The sequence below is a fragment of the Rhopalosiphum padi genome, chromosome 3 (genome assembly GCF_020882245.1).
Source record: "Rhopalosiphum padi isolate XX-2018 chromosome 3, ASM2088224v1, whole genome shotgun sequence".
Classification (NCBI taxonomy): domain Eukaryota; kingdom Metazoa; phylum Arthropoda; class Insecta; order Hemiptera; family Aphididae; genus Rhopalosiphum; species Rhopalosiphum padi.
The window spans coordinates 17,430,271-17,453,891 of record NC_083599.1 but is presented as its reverse complement, the minus strand read 5'-3'; the positions used below and the strand labels follow the sequence as shown (position 1 = coordinate 17,453,891).

At 28.0% G+C, this 23,621-nt stretch overlaps 1 protein-coding gene and 1 long non-coding RNA gene across 2 annotated transcripts; one reads left to right on the top strand and one right to left on the bottom strand.

Moving 5' to 3' along the window:
• Positions 1-16,368, bottom strand: LOC132924087 (solute carrier family 66 member 2). The gene is made up of 5 exons (XM_060988184.1): positions 15,692-16,368; positions 8,316-8,574; positions 8,116-8,252; positions 7,803-8,019; positions 1-6,228 (listed from the first exon to the last, which is right to left on the bottom strand). Exons 2-5 carry the CDS (start codon positions 8,516-8,518, stop codon positions 6,045-6,047), a joined length of 741 nt encoding a protein of 246 aa, XP_060844167.1. The 5' UTR covers positions 8,519-8,574; positions 15,692-16,368; the 3' UTR covers positions 1-6,044.
• A 2,425-nt stretch (positions 16,369-18,793) lies between these two features.
• On the top strand, positions 18,794-19,184 carry LOC132924088 (uncharacterized). The gene is made up of 2 exons (XR_009661294.1): positions 18,794-18,952; positions 19,085-19,184. It is a non-coding gene; the product is annotated as an uncharacterized LOC132924088 (long non-coding RNA).
• Positions 19,185-23,621: the final 4,437 nt, after the last annotated feature.

The following is a 23,621-nucleotide window of genomic DNA, read 5'->3' as shown; positions in this document are numbered from 1 at the left end:
TTATAGCGGTGTAATAACGACAATTTTATTGAAATAAAAATAAAATTTCAGTTTTTTTTTTTTTATAACACATACTAAACGGTATAGTCAATATACACATGTAACACTAACAATAAACAGAACAATAAACAATATTAGTGTAGGTACATCGTAATACAATACAAAAACGTGTCAACTAACACAATATAATATGTAATAATAATATATTTTTATTAATATGCGTATGTATGTGCGTGTACAAAACTATAGGTATACCTGCGCAATATTAACATTATAATCGAGATCTATTCGGTAGGTATATAATCAAGCAGCTGCAGTAGTTAAACGGCGTGATGGAAAACGTATACAGTATTATTATTTATTACATACTATATTATTGTATAGGTATAAGCAGTGGGGAAATATTCCTATCTATGACTTAAATTTTTAATATTTTACCATTGTTATGATAGGTACACGTCGGTTCGCGACACGCGACCGTATACACCACACACGCTGATAACGAATGATGGGTGTCCGGCAGACACGAACTGAACAAAAACGTGTCGGAATCATTCGTCAACCGCAAAATTCTACTGCACGAGTAGACATATCATTCGGCGGGATGGGACACAAAAATCTGAAGAAAAACTATCGATTTATTAACCGAGCTAGGTAATATATAGTACTACGACCCTCTCCCTACGGGGAGACATCTATATGTTTAACTGTATAGAAAAGAAAAGCGACGCGCGAACGGATTCGAAACGAAATGTATGTAAAAACGTTAAATTCCAATTGGTATTTTGATATAGATATTACTTATATAATATATCGTTGTAAAGGTAAAGTGATGGGATTTCCAAGTAAATCAATTTGGTGGTGATCGTTAGACACGTGTCATCACACGTGCACGAACTTTCCGCGGGTATAGGTATACATAATATATAATGTCACATGGCTTAAAGATAGGTAATATATAATTATATACGGTCGTAGTGAACACTCAAAAACAGCAATCTAATTAACATTGTTAACTATATGCCTAAAACAAAACATAATAATATTTATATATACAGGCGCTTATAGAATATTTCTTATAACTATGTAGAGAGTTGCTGCTATATAATAAAATAACACACACCACACGCATATAACATTTATAAAAACGTTTACAAATGTGTCTGTGGCCTGTTACACGCTATATAGTGTGTATATGCGTGTGCGTGTGTGTGTGTGTGTGTGTACAGTGGCGCAACCAAGGGGGGTGTTTTAGGTGTCTGGACACCCCCTTAGAACCGTAACTTTTTTCCATAGTATACTGCAAACAGATTTGAAAATTTATTGGGGAACTACTGTATACGCTACTGGCGGACACCCCCTTTGAAAAAATCCTGGTTGCGCTACTGTAGTATGTATATGTGTGTGAGGGAGGTAGTAACAGGGTCTCTGAGAAAAGAGTGGACGGTTTCTAAGTAAAAATATATTGCAGCATTAAACGTGTGTGCGTGTTCTCACGCATTTTTGTACTCGGTTTTAGTTACACATGATATGAAATCGGTCCAGTCCCTATTTTATAGTGTGTGGAGAACGACGTAATATTATATAATGTTATTGTGTGCAGCGCGAAAATACAAATGCGTAGAGGTGTACGATTTTAAATAAATATGCAGCTTAAATAATGTGTTCAAACTTTTCGAATATTTTGTTTTTTTACAACTTTACGCCTCCGCACATTTTGAGCTTGTCGCAAATAAACAACATGTGCGGTATAATGATTTTTTTTGCTTTCGTTTAAAATAAAAACTGGAAATCGCTAGGTATTGACTATAGACCATTAACATTTAGGACGTTATTAGGTACATATTGTTATTATATTAATTATAATTATTCGTACTGTAAATTTGGCAGGGGATTTTTGTGCGGTTGTCGCGAGAACACGTAGTAACGGTAATGATGCCCAACTATCGAACGAAAATTTCTGTAAAATCTACCTACGTCGTAATAATTCATAATGTTATATAATTTAACATGTTTACATTATAGTGTTAGGACGCACACGATGCCAATACCGACAGAATCAATATTCCGCTGTGTACACAACACACATACAAACATGAAACACTACCGATCGAAATACATACACTATACATATATACTGATAAGTAATAATTTGAAACGTAATATTATGTCAATACGCTGTTATTACCGACCGAAATTGTATAGTAATATTTTAATATGTCGAGAGAATAGCGATATTTAAGTAAGGCGCCGTCGGCATTGCAGGGTGGTGGCACCTCTCGGCTATAAAGTGTGACATATACCACTACAAACATACGATATTATATCATAAAATTTCGATATCTATAGCATCTATATACATTTGGCTCGTGAAATAAAAAGTTCACGCCGTCACTGGGCCCGTATAGGCTATATTCGCTGTTACCTATACGCTTCGATACCGGGACGACATATGCGTGTGGATGGTGGTACGAGGGGAGCGAGTCTAGTCTATAGAAGCCGAGAGGAGAAATCTAATGTATACGGTGGTTTTAAATTACGCATTGATGTATTAGGATTTAGGACAATTGTCAATTGGGTTTACTTTAATGAACGTGTTTTTCCATCGCGGGAGTAGTATACCCATTATCATCTATCACGCAAGTGTCTCGTAAATAGCGCATAATGTATAGAGACTTAAGTTAACGCAATAGAGAAAAAAAAAGGACATAAAAGGTTAGGAACCCTTCTATAAGCAGGGACTCGAGAGCGAGATGACCGCATTGATTGAATTACAACAGTCTAACTAGTCTAAGGAATAGAATCTGTTATAATGTAAATCGTATGTATGTATATATATATTATATATATACACACATACATAGTGCATACACATAAATGGTTATCTACGCAATAAAAACAATGAGCTGAATAAGATACTTCTCGCAGAATGAAACACTAAAACTTAAAAGTCATAACGTGATAATAAAATATGGTTAAAAGTGACCGTCACTGGTGACCAGGCGGATATTGATGCAAATATCAGTTATACATGGATCAGAATAGGACGGACTTGGTAATTATTCGAATTGTTGTTACTTGTTGGTTGTTTTCGTTACTAAAAATGAGGGAAAATGACAAAAGTTTATAGAAAAATTCGTTTCAACGTGATTGTAAGCTGTTGCAGATACTGCATACAGTCTTAATACGGATTTTTACATGTTTTTATAATTGATATAATGAATTGGTGTCATGAAGTTCAGTTTTCTGGAGAAATATCCATTAAATTATAATCACAATGTACTACTTAACAAATGTTTCTATTGTGCACATTTAATAATATAACACTGTGAAGCAAATTATACACATATTAGTATATGTAAATTTCATATAAATTGTAGTATTGTTGATAAAAAGACCTATAAAACCTAATTTAGAGTCAATTTTAAATAATTAATGGGTTTGAAATTTGAATTACCATCTAAAGTACATTTAGAGATACAAAATAAATTTATCTATTAAGCAGACAATAACAAAAAATAAAAAAATATTATTTTTGGTTTGAAGCTACTGCCTTCAGTACAATGAAATATTATTACTAATAATTAAATAACATACAATTTATAATTCATATTTCATAAACATCTAATTCATTATGCTAAATTAAAATCAAATAATTGGAACAATGTTGTTGAGTACTTAGTTATAAATTGGAAAATGAAGCTTGAGATTCATTTAAGCTTTTGGGACAATGAGACACTGATTTGTAATAACGCATTTTTATTAAATTAGTTAAAAATAAATAAATAAATAAATAAATAATAATTGTATTCAAATATTAAAATAATATTTAAAAATATTTAAAGTTGAATAATTAAACGATGAAATATATTATGAAATTCAAGTGTTGAATATAACATACAATTAAAAACAAAAGTTCACAATTGATGTATGATCATAGAGGATAAATAAAATGTAAAAATGTATGTGCAGTTTGAAAGTAATTATGTGAGAAAATAAGGGAAGACTTAGTAGTCAGCCAATAACCGATCTAAAAAAAATAGGAGTAATAATGTGGCATATTATAGCATATAAGTATAGTCAATAGTAAATAAAATGTAATGATACAAATTAAGGTTTGCTTTGATAAAAAAAAAAATTAATTAAATCAAGCATTAAGCTCAACAGGAAAATTTAGAATGAATAATAAGAGGAGGAGGCTGTTTGATAATTTAGAAATATAATCAATTATTACTTTAATAGACGACACAGCCGTTTGATGAAAAAAAAAAAATATACAAATAATTCAATTTTGTGACACAACCAAAAATGCATTTAGAGATATCCATAAATTCAGAACTGTTATAGTTTATAAATTGAGGTTTTTTTTTCAAAAGTATTGAAAAAAATATTGTGCGTTAATATTGTAAAGAAAAACATCAGGAACGTGAATCCACTATAACACGCAATAAAGCATCATAATTTCTGAAATAAGGACATATCTAAATACATTTTTAGACTTAGTTACAATTAGATATATAATAAGCATTTAAATACATACTACATATACATATTTTAATAAAATATTTATACCCATTACTAAACACAAAACATTTAAGGTTTAAATATTAATAATGACTCGAAAGCTATCACAAATGTTTGACATCATAGGTATTCTATATAGTAAATATAGGTATTTTAAAAATAGCTCAGTAACTTAAAATACAGGCACCAACATCTCAACTATTCAATTAACATAATTAATAAATATTATTAGTTTCACAAATTTTAAATCTTAATTAACAAATACTTATTAATTACAATATTAATCATTAATATATAAATGCATAAATATTTAATTTCCTCTCATATTTTATATTATTAATGATTAACTTTGTTCAAATACTTCTCCGCCTTAAAAGTTAAAATATATTATAGTTAATGAACATTAATTAATTAATAGTATTTGAATAAATTTACCATATATAATAAATTGCATTTAAAAAATATCTACATAAAATTATTTCTTTTAAATTATTCCTATTTTTTTTTTTATTTCTTACAAAAGTCATAGAATGATGTTAAAAATATTTAATTTTCATTGTTTTTATTTCAATTATTAATTAATTAAAAATATTTTTTGGATTTTATTTTATACTTAATATCAATAAGAATAATAAAAATTAAAGTTTTATTATATAAGAAAATTGAAATTAAGTAAATATTATATGAATACTTTTTTTTAAATCTATGTTCAAATCACTGTTATTAAAATTAAATGCAAATAAAATTATATAGTTATTTGAATTATTAAAAATTATTTGTGCAGATGGAAGACTAAATAAGATGCCAAATATAATGTATGACTAATTATTTCTATATAATAAGATTATTCAGAGACGGAGAAGTACAATTGAAAAAATCTGTTTTTTTTTTTAACAAGTATATATCATAAAATATAAGGAAGTAAATAATAACATAGAAACAATATAAAGTATCAACAAATTATTCACAATAACTATTAAATAGATAAACTAATATTTTATAGATATAATGTAGTAAAGTCAATATTATGACCAAGTGATGGCCCTTAAATATAAAAAAATATTTATTGATCTAGTCTCTAATTTAGTCAGTGTAGGCACAATACAGATTTCTGTCTATTTAACAAAAACTATTTTGAAAGTAAATGCCCTAAAATTTATAAAATAACATGTGATGATATATTTGTTTCAATTACAATTGTGCACATTATTGGTTGTGGAATTCTCATAAAATCAAATCATACAAACAATATTTTTAATAATATATTCTTATTTTTAACAGTCTATAGTAAATACAATTGATGGAGGTTGATGCATTATTATAAAGTTTAATAAAATATTGATGAATATACAACTAACTGATACGGTAAAAATAAATAAATAAATAAAATTCACTAAATAAACAAACATTAACAACCTACGATCAATGTCTAATTTGAGATTAGAAGATCTAACAATGATAATAACAATCTTAGCTTGGAAAATTTAAAAAATATTATATCGAGATAATCAATTTACAGATCAGTCTATTCGAGGAATTTTATAGGGTGGTTCATTACGGTACCAGACTACTTGACCAAGTATTGTCAGATCTATCATAACCTGAAGTGTGCCACACATCCAGAATTGTAGAGGCGCTTTTCGACTTACAAAGTAACAAGTCTTAAATGCATCTCCAGTTGTCCAAAGTAATACCATTGTAACACTATTAAAAAAAATTTGAAGTTATTTCCAAGACTCTTAGCCATTAACAAATTTGAAACTTATAATACTTTATTTGGTTTTAATTTATAACACTTTAATATTCTCTAAGAATAATATAACCTACTATAATTTATAAACATTCTAAATTAATAAAATTGAAAATTTAATTAGTTTGTATATCACAACAAAAACAAAAACATTTTTACTTTAATTATTGGTAATTCAAAATGAGATTCAGTATTAATTTAATAATATTCAAAAATAAAATGTTAATATATTAGTTAAAGCAACCATAAAGATTAAAACTAAGGCATTTTCATATAAAATAATGAAAATTGTGAAAGTATCTGTGTGTGTGTGAAATAAAGTTTGCTGAACTTGGTAATAAATAATGTTATGTAAATGGGAAATATTTTTTTATAGTTAATGCATATATTGTTAAATAATTATACTATTGTCTTTATTTAAAAAAAATATAATAAATAAATAAATTAGAACATTCAACAGAGTATAATATATATTGTATGGGCATCTTAGACTATTATAATTATTGTGAAAAATTTATCTTTATGAATTATCAGACAAAATATAATACATTTTTGGTCATAATACTATTTAATTATCAAAACTATTTATAGCACATCATTTGTAGTACATAACTAACACACAAATTAAATAATATTATTATATACAGTAGAATCTCGGTAATCCAACAGATATCAAACCCTGCTACTGCCGGATTAATGAAGGTTCACATAAAAACGCATTTTTACTTATTGAAAAATTAAAATTAATTTATTAATTATTAAAAAATGAATAACCTTATTGTACTTTAACATTAACTGAATAAAAATAAAATATCTAATAGGTTTATTCGGATTTTATTTGTTATTACTTAATTTTATCGTTTACGATAGTAACTTTATATATAAATACATATTGGTACAAATAGGTTAATATAGCCTGATTACTTTACATAGTGGATTATCGAACGGACGGATTACCGAGATTCTACTGTAGTATTATAATTTATAATACATTTGAAATATACATAATTAATGAAAGCTATATGCATAAATTTAAATTTAAAATATTGATGATTACTCTTCACTCATTTGTTTAATGTAGCTTATAATTTAATATAATTCACCTAGAGATAGTTTGCAAACTTTTTTTCACAAATATAGATATGGGTACTATTTAATTTAAAAGTGCTCTATCCTTAGTTTTAATCTTCATGGAAAATATCAAAAAATAAAATCAACTTTTAGTTTTGATATGCTAATAGGCAATAGCTATAGGAACTATATATTGATGATAAATTAATTAATAGTCTTTTGTTAATTCCGTTAAAAAATATTTAGGTACTTAATTGCATACCACCTTAGGGTTTAAGATAAGTTACAATTTAATAAGAAATCAGTATTTTGTTATTTCATAGGTAAAACTTAGAAATAAAAATCATTTTAATTATATTTATAATAATTTAAATTCAATAATTTTTTTATAAGATACATAAAGTAAGAATATGTGTGGTCATAGTTAATTTAAATTTACATAAATATTAATAAATACCTCATTCCTTCTGTAGATCGATTTCTTAAGTTTTTGACTAATTGAGGAACACCCAACATGGCTTCAGTTAGGAGAGCAAGAAATCCAATAATTTCAATAAATATAACATTGTGCAGAAATATGAATGTTATGATGGAAAGACAAATACTCATAGCGATTAAAAAATCTATATACGACTGAAAGTCTGTCCATTGCCAAAAGTAATGCCAGTCAAAATCTACAAAAAATTATAAAAATGATTACTTTATCTGAATATTGAATAATTTGTCAACAAAATTAATAAGAGGTTAAAAATATATTTTATAAAGTGTACCAGTAAAATATCTGTCTGGTCCTCTGATTAACTGTGTTTTATTACGAACTTTTACACATAAGTGTATCATAAGTAACATCATAATATTCATTACAATGCTTTGGAATAGTAATGGAAGCTCATAACGTTTACCAAACCTATAATTAAGTTTTTGTTTTAAATAAGTGTTTTGAAATAATTGTTAAGTAATTAATACTTACCAAAATAATATTCTCAAAGTGTTCGCAACTAAAAGTGCAAGGCATACATACATTGAGAAGCCTTCTGCATCTTGTTTGATGTATATTTCTCGGTATTGTGGAATGTATGGTACTACTCCTCCGAATACCATAATTGTTGAACAACACCATCGTGTTACTTTTCGAACAGTAATGTCTCTTACTTCTTCCACAACTGGTTCCATATTGACGTGTCAAATTATTTCCTTTATGTTTGGAATTCACCTTGAAGATTTCCATACTATTGAATACAATTAATTATTAGTAACAAAATTAAGATTATTCAAAGTATATTATACTAAGAAGAGGTCAGTGCACTATTTGTTTTCTATCTAATCTCGTGCAACATAGTAAATTTGAGTTTTATAGAATTAACATTGTGTTACTAGCTTTAGTAAGAGTCAAGAGAGTGAACCGATCTATTATCAAACTTAAAGCTAAGAATATTATCTGTGTTTGTGTTAGCGTTTTTACAATATTTAAATATTTTTACAAGTCATATAAATAATTAAAATGTCTCATATCTTGCTTTGAATTTGAAATATTGTAAGATATCCAATATACAAACACAGATAATATTCTTCACGTTCAGTTTGATAATAGATTAATTGACTCTAATACTTAAGGTAATAACACAAGGTTGATTCTGTTGAACACAAATTTTCTATGTTGCATGTGTTCACATTTTTAAAATAATGTACATTTTCACATTGATAATAAACATATAATTATTTTATAATATGAACAAAATACAGATATTTGATAAAATGTTGTTAAGACTTAAAGTGTTTGATTTGCTAAACAACTACTGAGCTGAAAAATTTAGTATGCCTACTGCAATTAATCATTTATATTTTTGTAATTTATTATTAAATATTTATATTCATACAGAGGCTAGATTTTCCTAAAAAGAAAATTTATCTATTAGAAGGAATTAAAGAAGCTTAATTTGGCAAGTTATAACATTAAATAGGTATTATTTTAGACTTATGCATATACACTTTTTAAATTTAAAAAAAATGAATAATCTACATTTAGACTATTTACTTTATGTTAAATAATACAAAATGCAATAAATAGTGATGACCAGTATAATGTATTTTTGCCAAATAATCAAAAAAAAAAAGGAAAAAATTGACAAATTACTATTTGTCTGTACAGTCATACAGTTACTAAAAAATTGTATTGCAGAATAATAATGTAATTATGTAATAATGATAAGAAGTTGCTACTGTATTTAAACAATTTACAATAAAAATAAGACCGTTAATATTCATAGCTAGCAACCAATTTATTCACAGCAAAATTAAGAAAATAATGATGTTTTATGAAGGAGAAAATCAATAAATTAAATATTTAACATAATTTATACAAATTATCCTTGAAAATATTGTTTAAAAAATAAATATACATATAAATGAATAATGGTTGAAAATTTATTAACACGATAATTAATAAAATACTGGGCAATTAAATACAAGGACAAAATATCAGTTATGATAATAGTTTATATTGATATTATGCTATAAATGAATTAAGGTGTAAATTTAAGTTTATGATGAGCAATCTATGAAAATAATTTAAAAACTATATTCAATATTTTGTGTTACTTGATCAATTTAATGTAAATAAGAACACAACAAACTAAATTCTAATGAACATATTATATACTAAAAAAATTTATTACAGAAAAGTAATAAATTGAATTAAAATATTCACAATAAATTTTCTTATAGTCAAGCGTATTTGCGTATTTATTATTTTTTGGTAACTGTTATGATAATATAATAATAATATAATGTTCCAAAAGAAATTGAAATAATTATAAAGTTAGTAATTTTTCAATTAACTTCAGAAAATAACATAGCAGAGTAATTGTAAAAAAAAAACTATGCGATACCAATTATAGTATATTGTAAATTTACGGTTGATAAGTAAGTTGGTAATCTAAAAAAAACATTGAATGATTTATTATCTTTTTTAAATGTTCTCAAAAAATGTTATGCCAATAAAAATATCAAAATAAAACAATTAATTTTATAAATCAATACTGTTTACAATAAATAGGTCATAAAATACGACATTAAATAAAATTATTAACAATTCTATTTTTTTTTTTTACATTTGACTAGGAATTCGCTAAGAAATTAAATTTAAACACAAAATTCAAGCATTTGAAAATATTACAAATAATACCCTCAAATCAACCAAATAAACACAAAATACAATACGGCCATAGTATTTAGATAATATTATATTTTAAAGTACCCAAGTCAAAAAAGTCACATAAAAAATAGTGATATAAAAGTTGATATACACTGATGTGCATACTTGCACATTATTAAGTTTATGAAAAGATACCATTATGTATAATATACTACTAACCACAAAAACAGTTATTGTAGGTGAACTTAATCTTCTTAACTATTATTTTAATAAATACAATTATAATACTCAACTTGAATTTATATTTAAAATTAATGTATTTTTTAATAAATAAGGACAACATTTTTTACAGACATAATTTTTTCCAGAAACCTTGTAACATATTTATACCAGGAGATAGAAATAAAATCACACATCACACAATAGTATAATTTCAACTTTCAGGGTCACTTTTGTAAGTACATTATTTTATTTTTATTGTAAGATCATTAGGAAATTATAAATTGATACATTTATTTATTATTAATATTTAACTTTAAAAGCTAATAACTTCTGAATCATCAACAATTGATTTAAGAATGAAATTTATAATTAATTATACTTAAATATTAGTTTAAATTAAATCTTTAACTCTTTATAATTTATTCATGCTTTAATTAAAAACTTTTATTGTTATTATTAAAATATTTACTATACATAAGTAATTTTTTAATATAGTTATAACTAAAAACACAAGAAGGTAAAATATCCAGTTATAGAACCTATTACAGCCCGTGATTATCAAAAGTCACTATTAAGTTTATTTAGTTTAAGTAAAATTAATTAATATAATAATTGGTATTCAGTTTTATATTCCCTTCCTCTTCTAATAAAAGCAATTTGTATTATCTTGTCTGCAGTATCTTCAGTATTATAAATTATCATTAATTAAAAAAGATAATAGGTATGTGTATGCAGTTAAATTGTGAAATTTTAACAATACTTCATAAGCCATAAATGTATCCCTAATCAACAAATCTTTTGTATACATTGGACTCACTAGCTTAAACTTATTGGTTTAATTAGAATAGAAACAATAGATTTTATATTCTATGTATTAGAAAACAAATTAATACTGATGAAGTCATAATGAACCAATAATGTTTCAAGGAAGTATAAAGGTAATATATAGTTATGTAAATATAATTTATATTTTTTATTTCATATCAATAAATGGTATTATCTTGGGAAATATAATAAACTATTACTATTTAACTTTTATGATTTACCATAGGTTCCAATAATGAAGTAGTTTATAAATTAACAATAACTATAAATATTTCAAAACTTTATTTTAAATACAACATAATATAGTTTAGTTTCCAAACAAAATATAATTGAAATATAGTTTATATATACTTCAAAACTTATAAAATAAATTGTTTACTTATTGATAAGAGCATGTTGAGTTTAATTGAATTGAAACTTTTGGACTATGTACTAAAAGTGTATAGAAAAAGTATAAAAATAAATATAGAAGTAGGAAAACCAATTCGGACTGTTATATTTATTTTGTTAACACTATCTTTTGGTAAGCGTATTGTGTTTATTTTATATTTGACACAGAAAATCAATTTTATAAAAAAATCTAAATTACAATGAGCTAGTTTCTGAAAATTTAGTTAAAAATAAAATAAAAAAAATGTTCTTGAGGTAAGATAGATAAATATTAGTTTTATTATTCTATTTCTAAAAATTTAGCAATTTATGAAGCTTCTATTATACATTTTAACTTAAAACGTGAAGAAAAAATTGGTTTTTATTCAGTTATTTATTGTTATACTTAAAAAAAAGAAAGATACTTTCTACTTTCTAGCATACCAAACATGTAATATCCAACATAACTAAAATATGTAATTGTATATGCGTTATACATTTTAAATTTAGTAAAACAATGTAGTGATGTTTTCCAGAGGTAGTACTACTAGTACTTAGATGGGAATGTCGCTGTAGGTGGATATATGGGTGTTTGTGTGGTGAAATACAAATAATATGGTACTGGTAGTAACTGAGAGTATTTATTATTATTGTATTTAGCAAACTTAAAAGTAGTAACAATAGTAACAACTACAAATCTGTTAGCCAATATGAGTAGAACAATCATAGAAAAATAAAATCATCATGAGTCAAATTACGAAGAGCGGTGTAGTCAAAGATCAGTTGTAATATTTTCTATAGTATTTATTGTATTTCTAGTTGCACCCATCTGTCAAAGGTAGCACACGAGAGTTGAACATGAGAACATTGGCTACAGCAGGTAAACCACATTCAAACATGTTTTCTTTGGTCAATGTCAATAGTAAAAATTGTTACCAGCCACTTGTTAATATATCAGTAGTGTAGCCCAGGGGGCAGAGGGGGCTGCAGCCCCCAACTCATGAAATATTAATAAAAATTTAAAAATTATTTTAGTTTTAAATGGTCTATGAAAATCACTACAAAAGTCTTAAATGGTATTTTACAAAAATTGATCAGCCCCCCCCCTGAAGAAAAACCCTGGCTACACTACTGTAGTATAATAATGATATATTGTTTACTTTTTAATTTGGTTAAAAAAATTTTCTGATAGTATAAAAAGCTCAAAAAGTTTCATGCATTTCTTTTATATATTTAGATATTTTTTCAATAAAGATACCTTAAGCAATTTCATAATTTTTAAATAAATATGACATTCAATAAATAAAACATGAATATTCAGTAAAATAATGTAAAAAAATGTCAATATAAATTATTAAATGATGATGTATAATGTAACCTCTAGACCTAAGTTGTTAAAAAAGTATGAAGAATTTTCGATAAAAAAAATAATTTATTCATCTACATTCTACATCAATATTATCCCCTTCAAAGTTGTGTATCTTTTAGATATTATACACTTATCACTTACATCAGCTCTTTTTTCAAGTATTTTTTATATATATATATATATAGCCAAAAATGAAATATATCACATATTATATTTACATTAGAAAATTTTAATAGGTAAAACATTATCTTAAAATAATAATTTACTTTAATTTACTGTTTTTTGAAATGGTTCATTAACTGTTGTTATTATGCAAGTTGATTAGTCTACCTAACTAAGTATTTATGCAAACAACATTTACTATATTAAATATAATTTTTTTAAATTAATTAATAAATATAATTTTTTTTTTTTTTTGATTATTATTTGGTTGCTAAGTGCTCATCATATATAATTAACAAAACTCTATATCAATATTTGATATCAAAATGAAAATTTTTATTTGAAGCTTAAAAACAAATGTACTATTGTAAAAACACAAAGGAACATTAGGGTTAATTAATTTTGTGAATTATTACATAGGTATTGTATTATTAGGTATAATATATAATAAATGGTTCAACCATTGTCATATTTTTAAAAATGGTTATCTTTATGAGATCATAAAAATCACTTAATATTCTTATTGCATGCAACAAATATTCATAAAAATCACTGTTACCTTATCTTTTTGTTTTAGAAAAATAAATCTCATTAAGTAGGAGGTATCATTACATTTGTTTACTGAAACTAATATGTTTAACCATCAAACAAATGTAAGTCCTATTCATTACATAATGTGTATTAACTATAAGCACATAATAATACATTTATGGTACTATATTTACACAAACATGTAATCCTATCTAGTCACACAATGGAGTGTTGTGGGTTTAATTAATATAACAATTTCTAATTATGCTTATAATATTAAATAAATAAGCGAATAATTTTAGGTAAAGAAGCAACCAGTAGGGGTTTGTGGGTAACCCTTCATGAAATGTTTTTAAAATACCTACAAATTATAAATTTTTGAGTTATACAATACAATGTGATGGTATCTAACAAATGAAGGTCTTATAGTTTTAAATATAGCAACAAAAATGTTGTATAGTTTGTGTTCTAAGTATTTTTCTCTGAAAAAAAAACTATATTATTTAGTTTTTACATATTTTTTCTGTCAGATAACATTTAGAAACATTATTTTTATCAACAATTATAATTGTTTTTTTCTATCAAAATATTTTTAAGATTTAAATTTTAACACAATCTCAAACGCAGTGTTTTTAAGCTTGTATTTATAATCATATATATTTCTTATAAATATGTTAATGGTATTTTAATTTATGTTAAAATAATTTTTAATGAATAATATTATTAGTTTTTGGTCTAGGCAGGTGGTAATAAATATTATTTAGGTATTCATAAGTATGTGATTATGATATTTACAACAAAATATTGATTGTTTTTTAATGACTAACACATTTTATATGAATTTAAAAATATTACAAATAAGTACCTATCTAGGTAATTTTATAGATTTTTATAAAAAAAAATAACAATTAATCTAATTGTTCAAATAAGTTTAATAAAAGTTATAACAAGTTATTAAATAATAAAGAAGTTTTGTTATAATTAAAATTGAATATAGTAGGTACCTCCTATAACCTATGTTGTATTTTAAAAATTATATCTAAAATACATTTGAACTAGCATTTGAACTACCTAATTGAAATAGATAAAACAATTGATTTCACATACGGTTATTGCCGTTTTTTTTTTTTTATCAGTTCAATTCAAGATCAGTGAATTTTTTTTTTTTAATCATGGCATACAGTGTACCTATAAAATATTTATTCTTAACAATAGCAGTTCAATGACAAAAACATAGGTATAATTGTATACGCATGACCAGATCTATACTAAGTCAGTGCGATCAAGGTCTAACTCCTATAATCTGAAATGCAAAAGAAACATTACTACCAATTGAGAAAAACTAGAAGTGTGTAAAAATGTTCTTCTTATTGATCGATAGAAGTCAAAGGAGAACGGATATGATGGGAGTTAAAAAGGACTTATGTACACACAGGTACATCAATCTCCATATCGACAATGAACGTTGTGGAAAAGTGACCATTTCTGTCGTGTTTTAATTTATTTTCACAAGCTCTCGAATGCCCAATAAAAACCTGGGTGTTTAAAGTACCTAGCGCTTATAGACTTCAGAATTGTCGGATTGATGTCCGACAATTCATCGGCCGATGGCGTTTTCGACACACGTCCGACGACCGAGGACAGCAATAACAATATATAAATAGGTAGTACACACGAGGGCAGAGAGACAACACCAGTGCAGTGGGATAGTTACCTAGAATTCAAGGCATCGTGACGACGACGGCTTTGGTCGAGTCGCCTTTGCGTGCGGGTTTGTGCGGACACCGAGAAACTCTCCTGCTCACGTCGTACGCATGATCGCGGGCAGCGACAGAAACGGTGGCCACGAAACGCCAAAAGTCTCACCCGTTACTCTGCTACGCGACACACAAGACACAACGGCCGAGGAGCTGGTGACGAATTCGTAACGCGACGGCACGCCGCTGACTGGCGTCTGACGCGCGGACGGCGATGGAGCGGTGCGATAGCGTGCACCGCACTGTGTGTGTGTGTGTACGGTCGCCGATAGCGGTCGACGGTGTCGTCGTCGTCGTCGCGCGCGCGTTATCTGAGACGACGTCGGTGGCGGTGTGTGTGTCGTGGACGACGGCGCGGAGCGCATTAAACGGACGGCGACGGACCGACTGGCACGCTGACGTTGGTCCTACTACTTACTACTATCACGACAACAGCAGCAGCTATCGCCACTGATGCCGCTGTCGGCTGTCGCTGGCGTTGCTGTTGTTTTTGTCGCTGTACACGGCGGCGGCGGCGCTCGTATTGTTCGATTCATTTGCGTGCCCGCACGAAACGCCAACGGTGCTATTATATGCGTTACCGTTGTCTCGCGTTTTCGACAATGAAACGCCGCCGCGACGACGGACGGCTTTAACAATTTTGACAAATCGAACGTTGATAGTGAAACAATAATAATAATAATAATAATAATAATAATAGTAGTAATAATAATAAAAAGCCCCCTCGGACGCGTTATCGCGATAAAAGTCGACGGCGGGTCCCGAGCAGTGGGGGGGTGCGCTCGTAAAAGGCGGCGATGATGATCGAAGAGTGAGAAAGACGCGGAGGGCGAGGCGCGTGCAGGGACTCGGGGAGAGGCCGCCGGCGGTGTGTGGAGAGCGAACGATGAGTGAGAGTGTCATTATTCGCGAAACACTATGTAACGAACGACGACGGTGTATAATGTATATAGAGCTAAAAGAGGCGCGCGATTTGCCGGGGGACGGGGTGGCGAACGAAAAAAGGAACGAACACGAATATACACTCTTATTGCTACGCATAGGCCTTTGTAGAGAGAGAGTGAGAGAGTGTGAGAGAGACACGTCGCAAGGTCGTTGTGTAAATAACGTCTATGCGTCATGCCGTCATAGTGTTCAAAAAAAATGTGTTACAATAATAATATTGTTTCATAACTGTAATAGCGGTGTAATCACGACGATAATATACGTCATGCGATGTACACACCCAAACGATGAAACACGTAGGAATTTACGATTTTTACCTGCCCCGCTGCCTAATACGAGTCTATTACCACAGCCGTGGTTATTGTCATGCTGCACCAGATCACAGGATTCGCACACGGTGTTACATATTATTATATGTGTACAACTACCGTACGAGAATACGAGATACGACATGCACACAAAGTGTAGGCCGCTGTAGTCGCTACAAAATCTGAATATTAATCGATGCAATTACTGTTGATAGTCATCGGCACTGGTGCAGTGATGCGCAGACAGGTAGGTACCTGCCTACCAAATTTCCAGTGTATATGGAACAGTCAATTGTTCAATAAATAATGTATGAATATAAGTGTGACACATTCATTGACAGGCCGTGATCGAGGTGGGGTTAGCCTCCTGAATAATTTATATGAGCCGGAATACTTTCAAAAATAAAAATAATTTCTACTTTACATATGTAGCTAAAAAAAAATAAAAAATGAAATAATCAATTATTTTTAATTAATTAATTATTTATATTCTTTTTTTTATTCTGCATGTATACACACGTTTTCAGGTAGATAAGTATATATTATATCTACTTAATATCTCCAGTAGGTCCAAATAAATCATTTAAACTTTAAGTTTTAAAGAGGTGCCTTTCCTTGGAACATAATTCGAAACATAAACTTGGTACTTTAGAAAGGTGATTTTCCGAAATTCTCAATAATTCAAAAATTATTAAGAAAAAACTCAAAAAAACTATCGAAAATTGAAATATTTTGTTTAATTATAATTGTTTTAAACAATTAAGCTCAACTATTAAAATTGAACTAAAAACGGGGAATTTGCTGAATCATGATCGATGAATGAAATTTATTTTAATTATTCACTCATGCGGTAGGTATAAATGATCCAGAATGACAGTTTTTAATTTATTTTAATACGAACTTTTTACACCAGGGTTTAAGGTAGACCAACAGTTTAAGAAATGTTTTAGTTCCATAAAATATTTTATTTATTCTCTTCAGTTCGATCGCTTTAACATAACACACCAAAAGTTCTATAAAAAAGTAAAATATTTTAACTGTAAGGTAAGACATGCTGGTGGTGGCATATAGCGGCAAGGCACCCGCATATCTGTTTATTACCAAATACTTAAACCCCTGCACCCCCCTCCGCATCATAAATATGTAACAGGATCACCGCCAATATATAGACATATTATTAGACTTGATCAAATTACCTCATACTTTTATCATGTCATCTATGATTTATTGTCATGGATATATTTTCAAAATCGATTTCTATAGGCAATTATTATACCATATTTTCGACACGTACACACCCAAATTATTTAAAATGACGAACAAATTATAAAGACCAGTCAAGGTTTTGTGGTTGTTCAACATAATAATATTAATGTTATGTGTTTGTGATTAAATTTAATTATAGCTGTAGGTATTCACAATTTACGCATAAAAATTTAAAAAAAGAAATTCTCTCATTATACATATAAAAACAGAATTATATCCATACACGAATTTATTCAGTGTGGAAACCGCATTATCTTTTTGAAGATTAAAATAAAAATAAAACACAAATAAAAAATTCTATATAGTAGGTATATTATTCACATTGGTAATTTGTATAATCTCAATTCTCTCGCACTCACGTTGTTTACGTTTAGAATAATTATGTGGTAATTATTGAACACGTGTAGTGTGTATAGAGCTGAGCTAATATATACGCCTAAATAATAATGGTCGCAGCGAATAATTATTATTATATTAATTTTGAGGTAGGTACGTTTAATAATATATTTCAATATAATATTATATAGTCAGCGACCGGCGGCAGAAGAACCGACCGACTTATATAATATAATATTATATTATAATAATAATAGTATAAAATTATTTAATGCATAATAGTGTTCTGATGTTCGCGTATTATCGTACTGCAGCTGTGGACTCGATAAAATTATTACTACGTGCCGATGAGAATGATTTAAGGTGATAATAATATTACGTTAAAAATTTGATGCGGATATTTTTATATATAATATATATATATACGTACCACTCGTACCAGCATTATTATTATACGATATTATATGTCTTATAACGGCGTGTTGTAAATAATAGTATGACGATGACAAACGACGGAGCTGTAGGACCGAGTGGCCGTGCCTTTGTGGACGACTACGAGACGACGAGTTGATTCCGCCGGGACGTGTCCGCAAAAGCCGATATTATATTCAACTGCCTGCGTAGCATTTATATAACGGATATACCGTTGGCCGTTGCCGCCGCCGCCGCCGCTGTTGCTGCTGCCGCCACGGCGCGGTGAGAACGCGTTGTGGGGGGAACGTTTTCGAAAGGAAAAAAATTGAGTAAAAACCACTCGTACACACCTTTGTACCTATTACCGAAACTATACGGTATACGTTAACGTATATCATGTTACGTATACCTAAATGTGAGTATATTAAATTATATGTTAAGACTTAAGTGCACGAAAACGAATAGGGCCTGCAGACGATGTATAAATGTACAACGCGTAATATGTTTAGGTACCTACACATATTATATACGATATACCTACTGTGAATAATTATTACGTTATTTCATTATAATTGTGCATATTATAGGGTAATTATGTATTTTTATGGTAATTATTGTTATATACTTATATTATATACCTATGATATATATACACAATATATACTAAAAAAACTAAATAAAATAAATCATAAATATATATATATTTATATATACACGTATAGTTTATATTATATTATATGTACTTACTATGATAATAATAATAATATTTCTATTATATATACATTTTCTAATATGTATAACGACCACTCGAATATAATGGCGATGTCCGAAAACGTATATATTATAAATAATATTGAGTACCTACCTACCTACATAATATATATTATATACGTGATGTGTAGTTTGTATACTCAGAAATAAAATGTGCCTATTATTATGCGGCTAAACATACACAAATGTTTATCATACACATAAACATAATACACACACAAATCAAAGTACACACTTGGGTCAAACGGTGACCTTTTAAGTTTTGGGTGTAACCCTTGTACAGTTGTACTCCACCGACTATAAATATATGGCAGTCGGCAGCCAGCTATTATATTCGGCTATATACATATATCGACATATCGCTCGTAAATATGATAAAATATAGGTACATGGGTATATTAGATTTTATGCATATATATATATATGTATATAATACAACGCGATTGAAAAATAACACAAAAATAAAATATACACTCAAGTGCATATACACAATACGCGTATTATGGTGGTGTATTGTATTATAGTATAGTTAGTTGTAGGTACGCTATATATGCGTTGCAAACAAAAAAAAAAAATGTTTGTTGTTTGTATGGAAAATCAAAGTATATTATACCTACACCTATATAATATAATATACAGAGTATGATGCGTGTACTGGCTGAACTGCAAGATGATTCACCGAGCTTTTTCACCTTTTAATTTTGATAATTTAGCAATATTTATTAATTTATTATATTGATTACATTAGATATTCAACCGAAAAACTAATTAACGAGTTCGGAGTTTAATGTATATTGAATATTTTAAAATAAGTATTGAATTTGAATACATAATAAAAAAAAATAAAACATAATTTTCTATTCCATTCGAACTACAACACTGGGTATAGGTACAGCAAACAATTAATATTCCCAATTTTGGCAAAAAAAAAAAAAAAGGTTTTCAATTTTGTGGGGACTCAGATTTACACTTCAATTATTTAACCAACATACACCATTACTATTTATTAAGAAACATAGATACGTATCTCACACTGTATATAAATGGTTACGTTGCCAATACGTGAACAAAATTAAATTACATTATTATCATTTATCATTATATTATATTGCATTCACAGTCTTATAATTATTAGCAATTTAATTTAGCATTATCTTATTTTTGTTATACCTTATTAGCATTATCTCATTTTCGTCCCCAAATTAGATATTATTGCTATTGTTTTTTTTATTATTATATAATACTATTAATGTTATTACCTAATGTTATACATTTTTTGTAGTGAAGATAATTCCACACGAAATTTGTTACAACGAATTCCAGTAATCTTAAAAATAATTTTAACAAAAAAAAAAAAAATATTTTTATTCAAATACCTACTAGTTTTCAATTTGGCACCTAGTTCTTAAATATCATATTTTCTAATAATTAGATTTGTTATACCATTTAAGGAGTGTTTCGTGGTGTCGACGATGGATACTTACAGACTTTTTGTTTTCATATGATGACCGCTCTTTTTTACTATATAAGTTGTTGGTCATATGCATATATGCATATAGACATATGGTAGATCATTGTTTTTGTAAATGTTTATGCGTTTAAATTGAATTGTATACTTGATAAATAGTATAATATGTGAACGTGTACTGTGTAGATTTTCAGTTATTGAACTTTAGATAGGCATACTTACTTAAAAATTTGCGAAAATTAGAAGAATACGATTGATAAATCACTCTGTATACGAACATACGCCCGATGAACTCTCCGAAATACCTATCATACAAAAGTGTAAATGTCACACATTAACTGCAGAAATTACCCTGTGCCTGTATATAATATACATATTATATATAGCGTGAATAACATTTATTATTTGACCCGCGTTCACAGTCCGATTTAATAGGTATTATAATTTTATATCATTATATGTCTGTATACATCATATATATATATATATATACATATATATTATATATTATGTGTATGCATGTAGTATGCGTGTGTACCTTTAATGTGTTGTGTCACTGTGAGGTGTTTATTTGAACACATGTGCCAACATACAATGTATCTACTACCGAGGACGGGTATAAATATAACATATGTATATTGTATATATATATATAAAAACTATTGGTACATTACGCTATTACGCTACATTATATTTCAAGTGTTTGTTTCCTCCTGTTTTCACACACACACACACACACGGTGTATTTTGTATTTGCTTTGTAATATACCTCAAAACTCGTACGGGTAAGTACGACTAGTACGAGGTAGTATATACTGGTAGTACATATACACCTATATACTGCTGTTATGTCGCTGTATTACATATATATATATATACATATTATACTACGCGCGTATCGTGCAGTGTGAAATATGTATATTAGTATATTGCACTATTTCAGTACTTATTACGCTTATATAATACTACTTAGCTGATAATAGGTATAAATGGTATAATAGTATATTACATTGCAGAATATTTATTTTTTGTACCAATTATAATTAATATTATATATATATAGGTAACGCCGAATTGGAGCTTAAACTCGGAACCATAATAATAATAATAATGTTAGGTATATGATGGTACGCGTGGCTGTAATAAGAGTATAAGGCGTAACGATGGTGATATATACGCACATGAATACATGATACCCATCATGTATGATGAGCCTGTAGAGTGTGTATATATATAATATGAGCTACGATGTGCTCACGACCATCTCGCGTATATAATGTCATTGCAGTCTGAAGGCAAACATTAACCAAAAACAGAATTTAATGAGTGATTGACCAACGAGGTGGACGGTTTGCGTATATGTATATAGCGTACACGTCGAGATGTCCGGTCAGCAAACAGAGGGCGCTCCGCGGAAAGCCATTAAAACGCCTCCACTCGCGATTATAATATACATCCGATTCCGTCACCCTTTGACCTATAAAATCGACCTGAGCTCGGAATAGAACCTTTATAAGATCTAAAATGATACGAAGAAAACGTTTACGACAAAATTGTACAACCATCGTCACGTCGCTCATGATGCAGCTATTCTATGCAAATGAATAATAATTATGATGTATACTTGTCACATGACATATTATTAAGCTTACATCGTATTATATACCAAGGAAAATAAATCGATATTCGTTTTACAATGTTGTACACTTATATACATGTTAAACATAGGTACAACATGTAGTACACAACTGTCATTTTAAACCGATTTATCTTATACGTACGGCCATACAGCCATACAGGTATTATAGTAAAATACTCAAATTATATATATATATATATAAGTATCTACAAATAATATATATATCCATGTCATAAACATAAAATATTATTCATTTGTACATATATATAACTAGCTATAGGTACACTTTATATTATATGCTTGTAACTTTATTCATAAATAAAATTTGAAGTTGGCAAATTCTTGTAAATAATATACATAATACATGGATTGGGGGTCTAAACAAACATTATTGATACGCAGAGCATTTATGTAAGACTGGGGATTTTATTGTTTTATAGTTCTCCTCATCCCCCCACACCATAAAACTACGATCATGTATTATAAAATAAATATTATACTATATAGGGTTTATTTAATCAAAGATAAAAATTAAATAATGTAAAAAGCAAAAAAAAACAGACTTAAATTATTTGTTTCTTACAAAATTTAGAATTCAATTTAGTTTAGGTAGTATGTGTTTAATAAATTCATTTTTAAGTTGAAGGAGTGTCCCACAGATTGTATACCTATATAAATAAGACATTTTACCGACAATTTTATGAAAATGTTTTATATAGTTCTTAAAAAATTTGAAAAAC

Excerpts from the sequence above, each read along its gene's own strand:
- LOC132924087 (XM_060988184.1), bottom strand. The coding sequence starts at position 8,518 with ATGGAACCAGTTGTGGAAGAAGTAAGAGACATTACTGTTCGAAAAGTA. Across the intron at positions 8,020-8,115 it reads ACCAGACAGATATTTTACTG|ATTTTGACTGGCATTACTTT; the intron begins GTACACTTTATA and ends AATTTTTTGTAG. Across the intron at positions 6,229-7,802 it reads CGATCTACAGAAGGAATGAG|TGTTACAATGGTATTACTTT; the intron begins GTATTTATTAAT and ends TTTTTTTAATAG.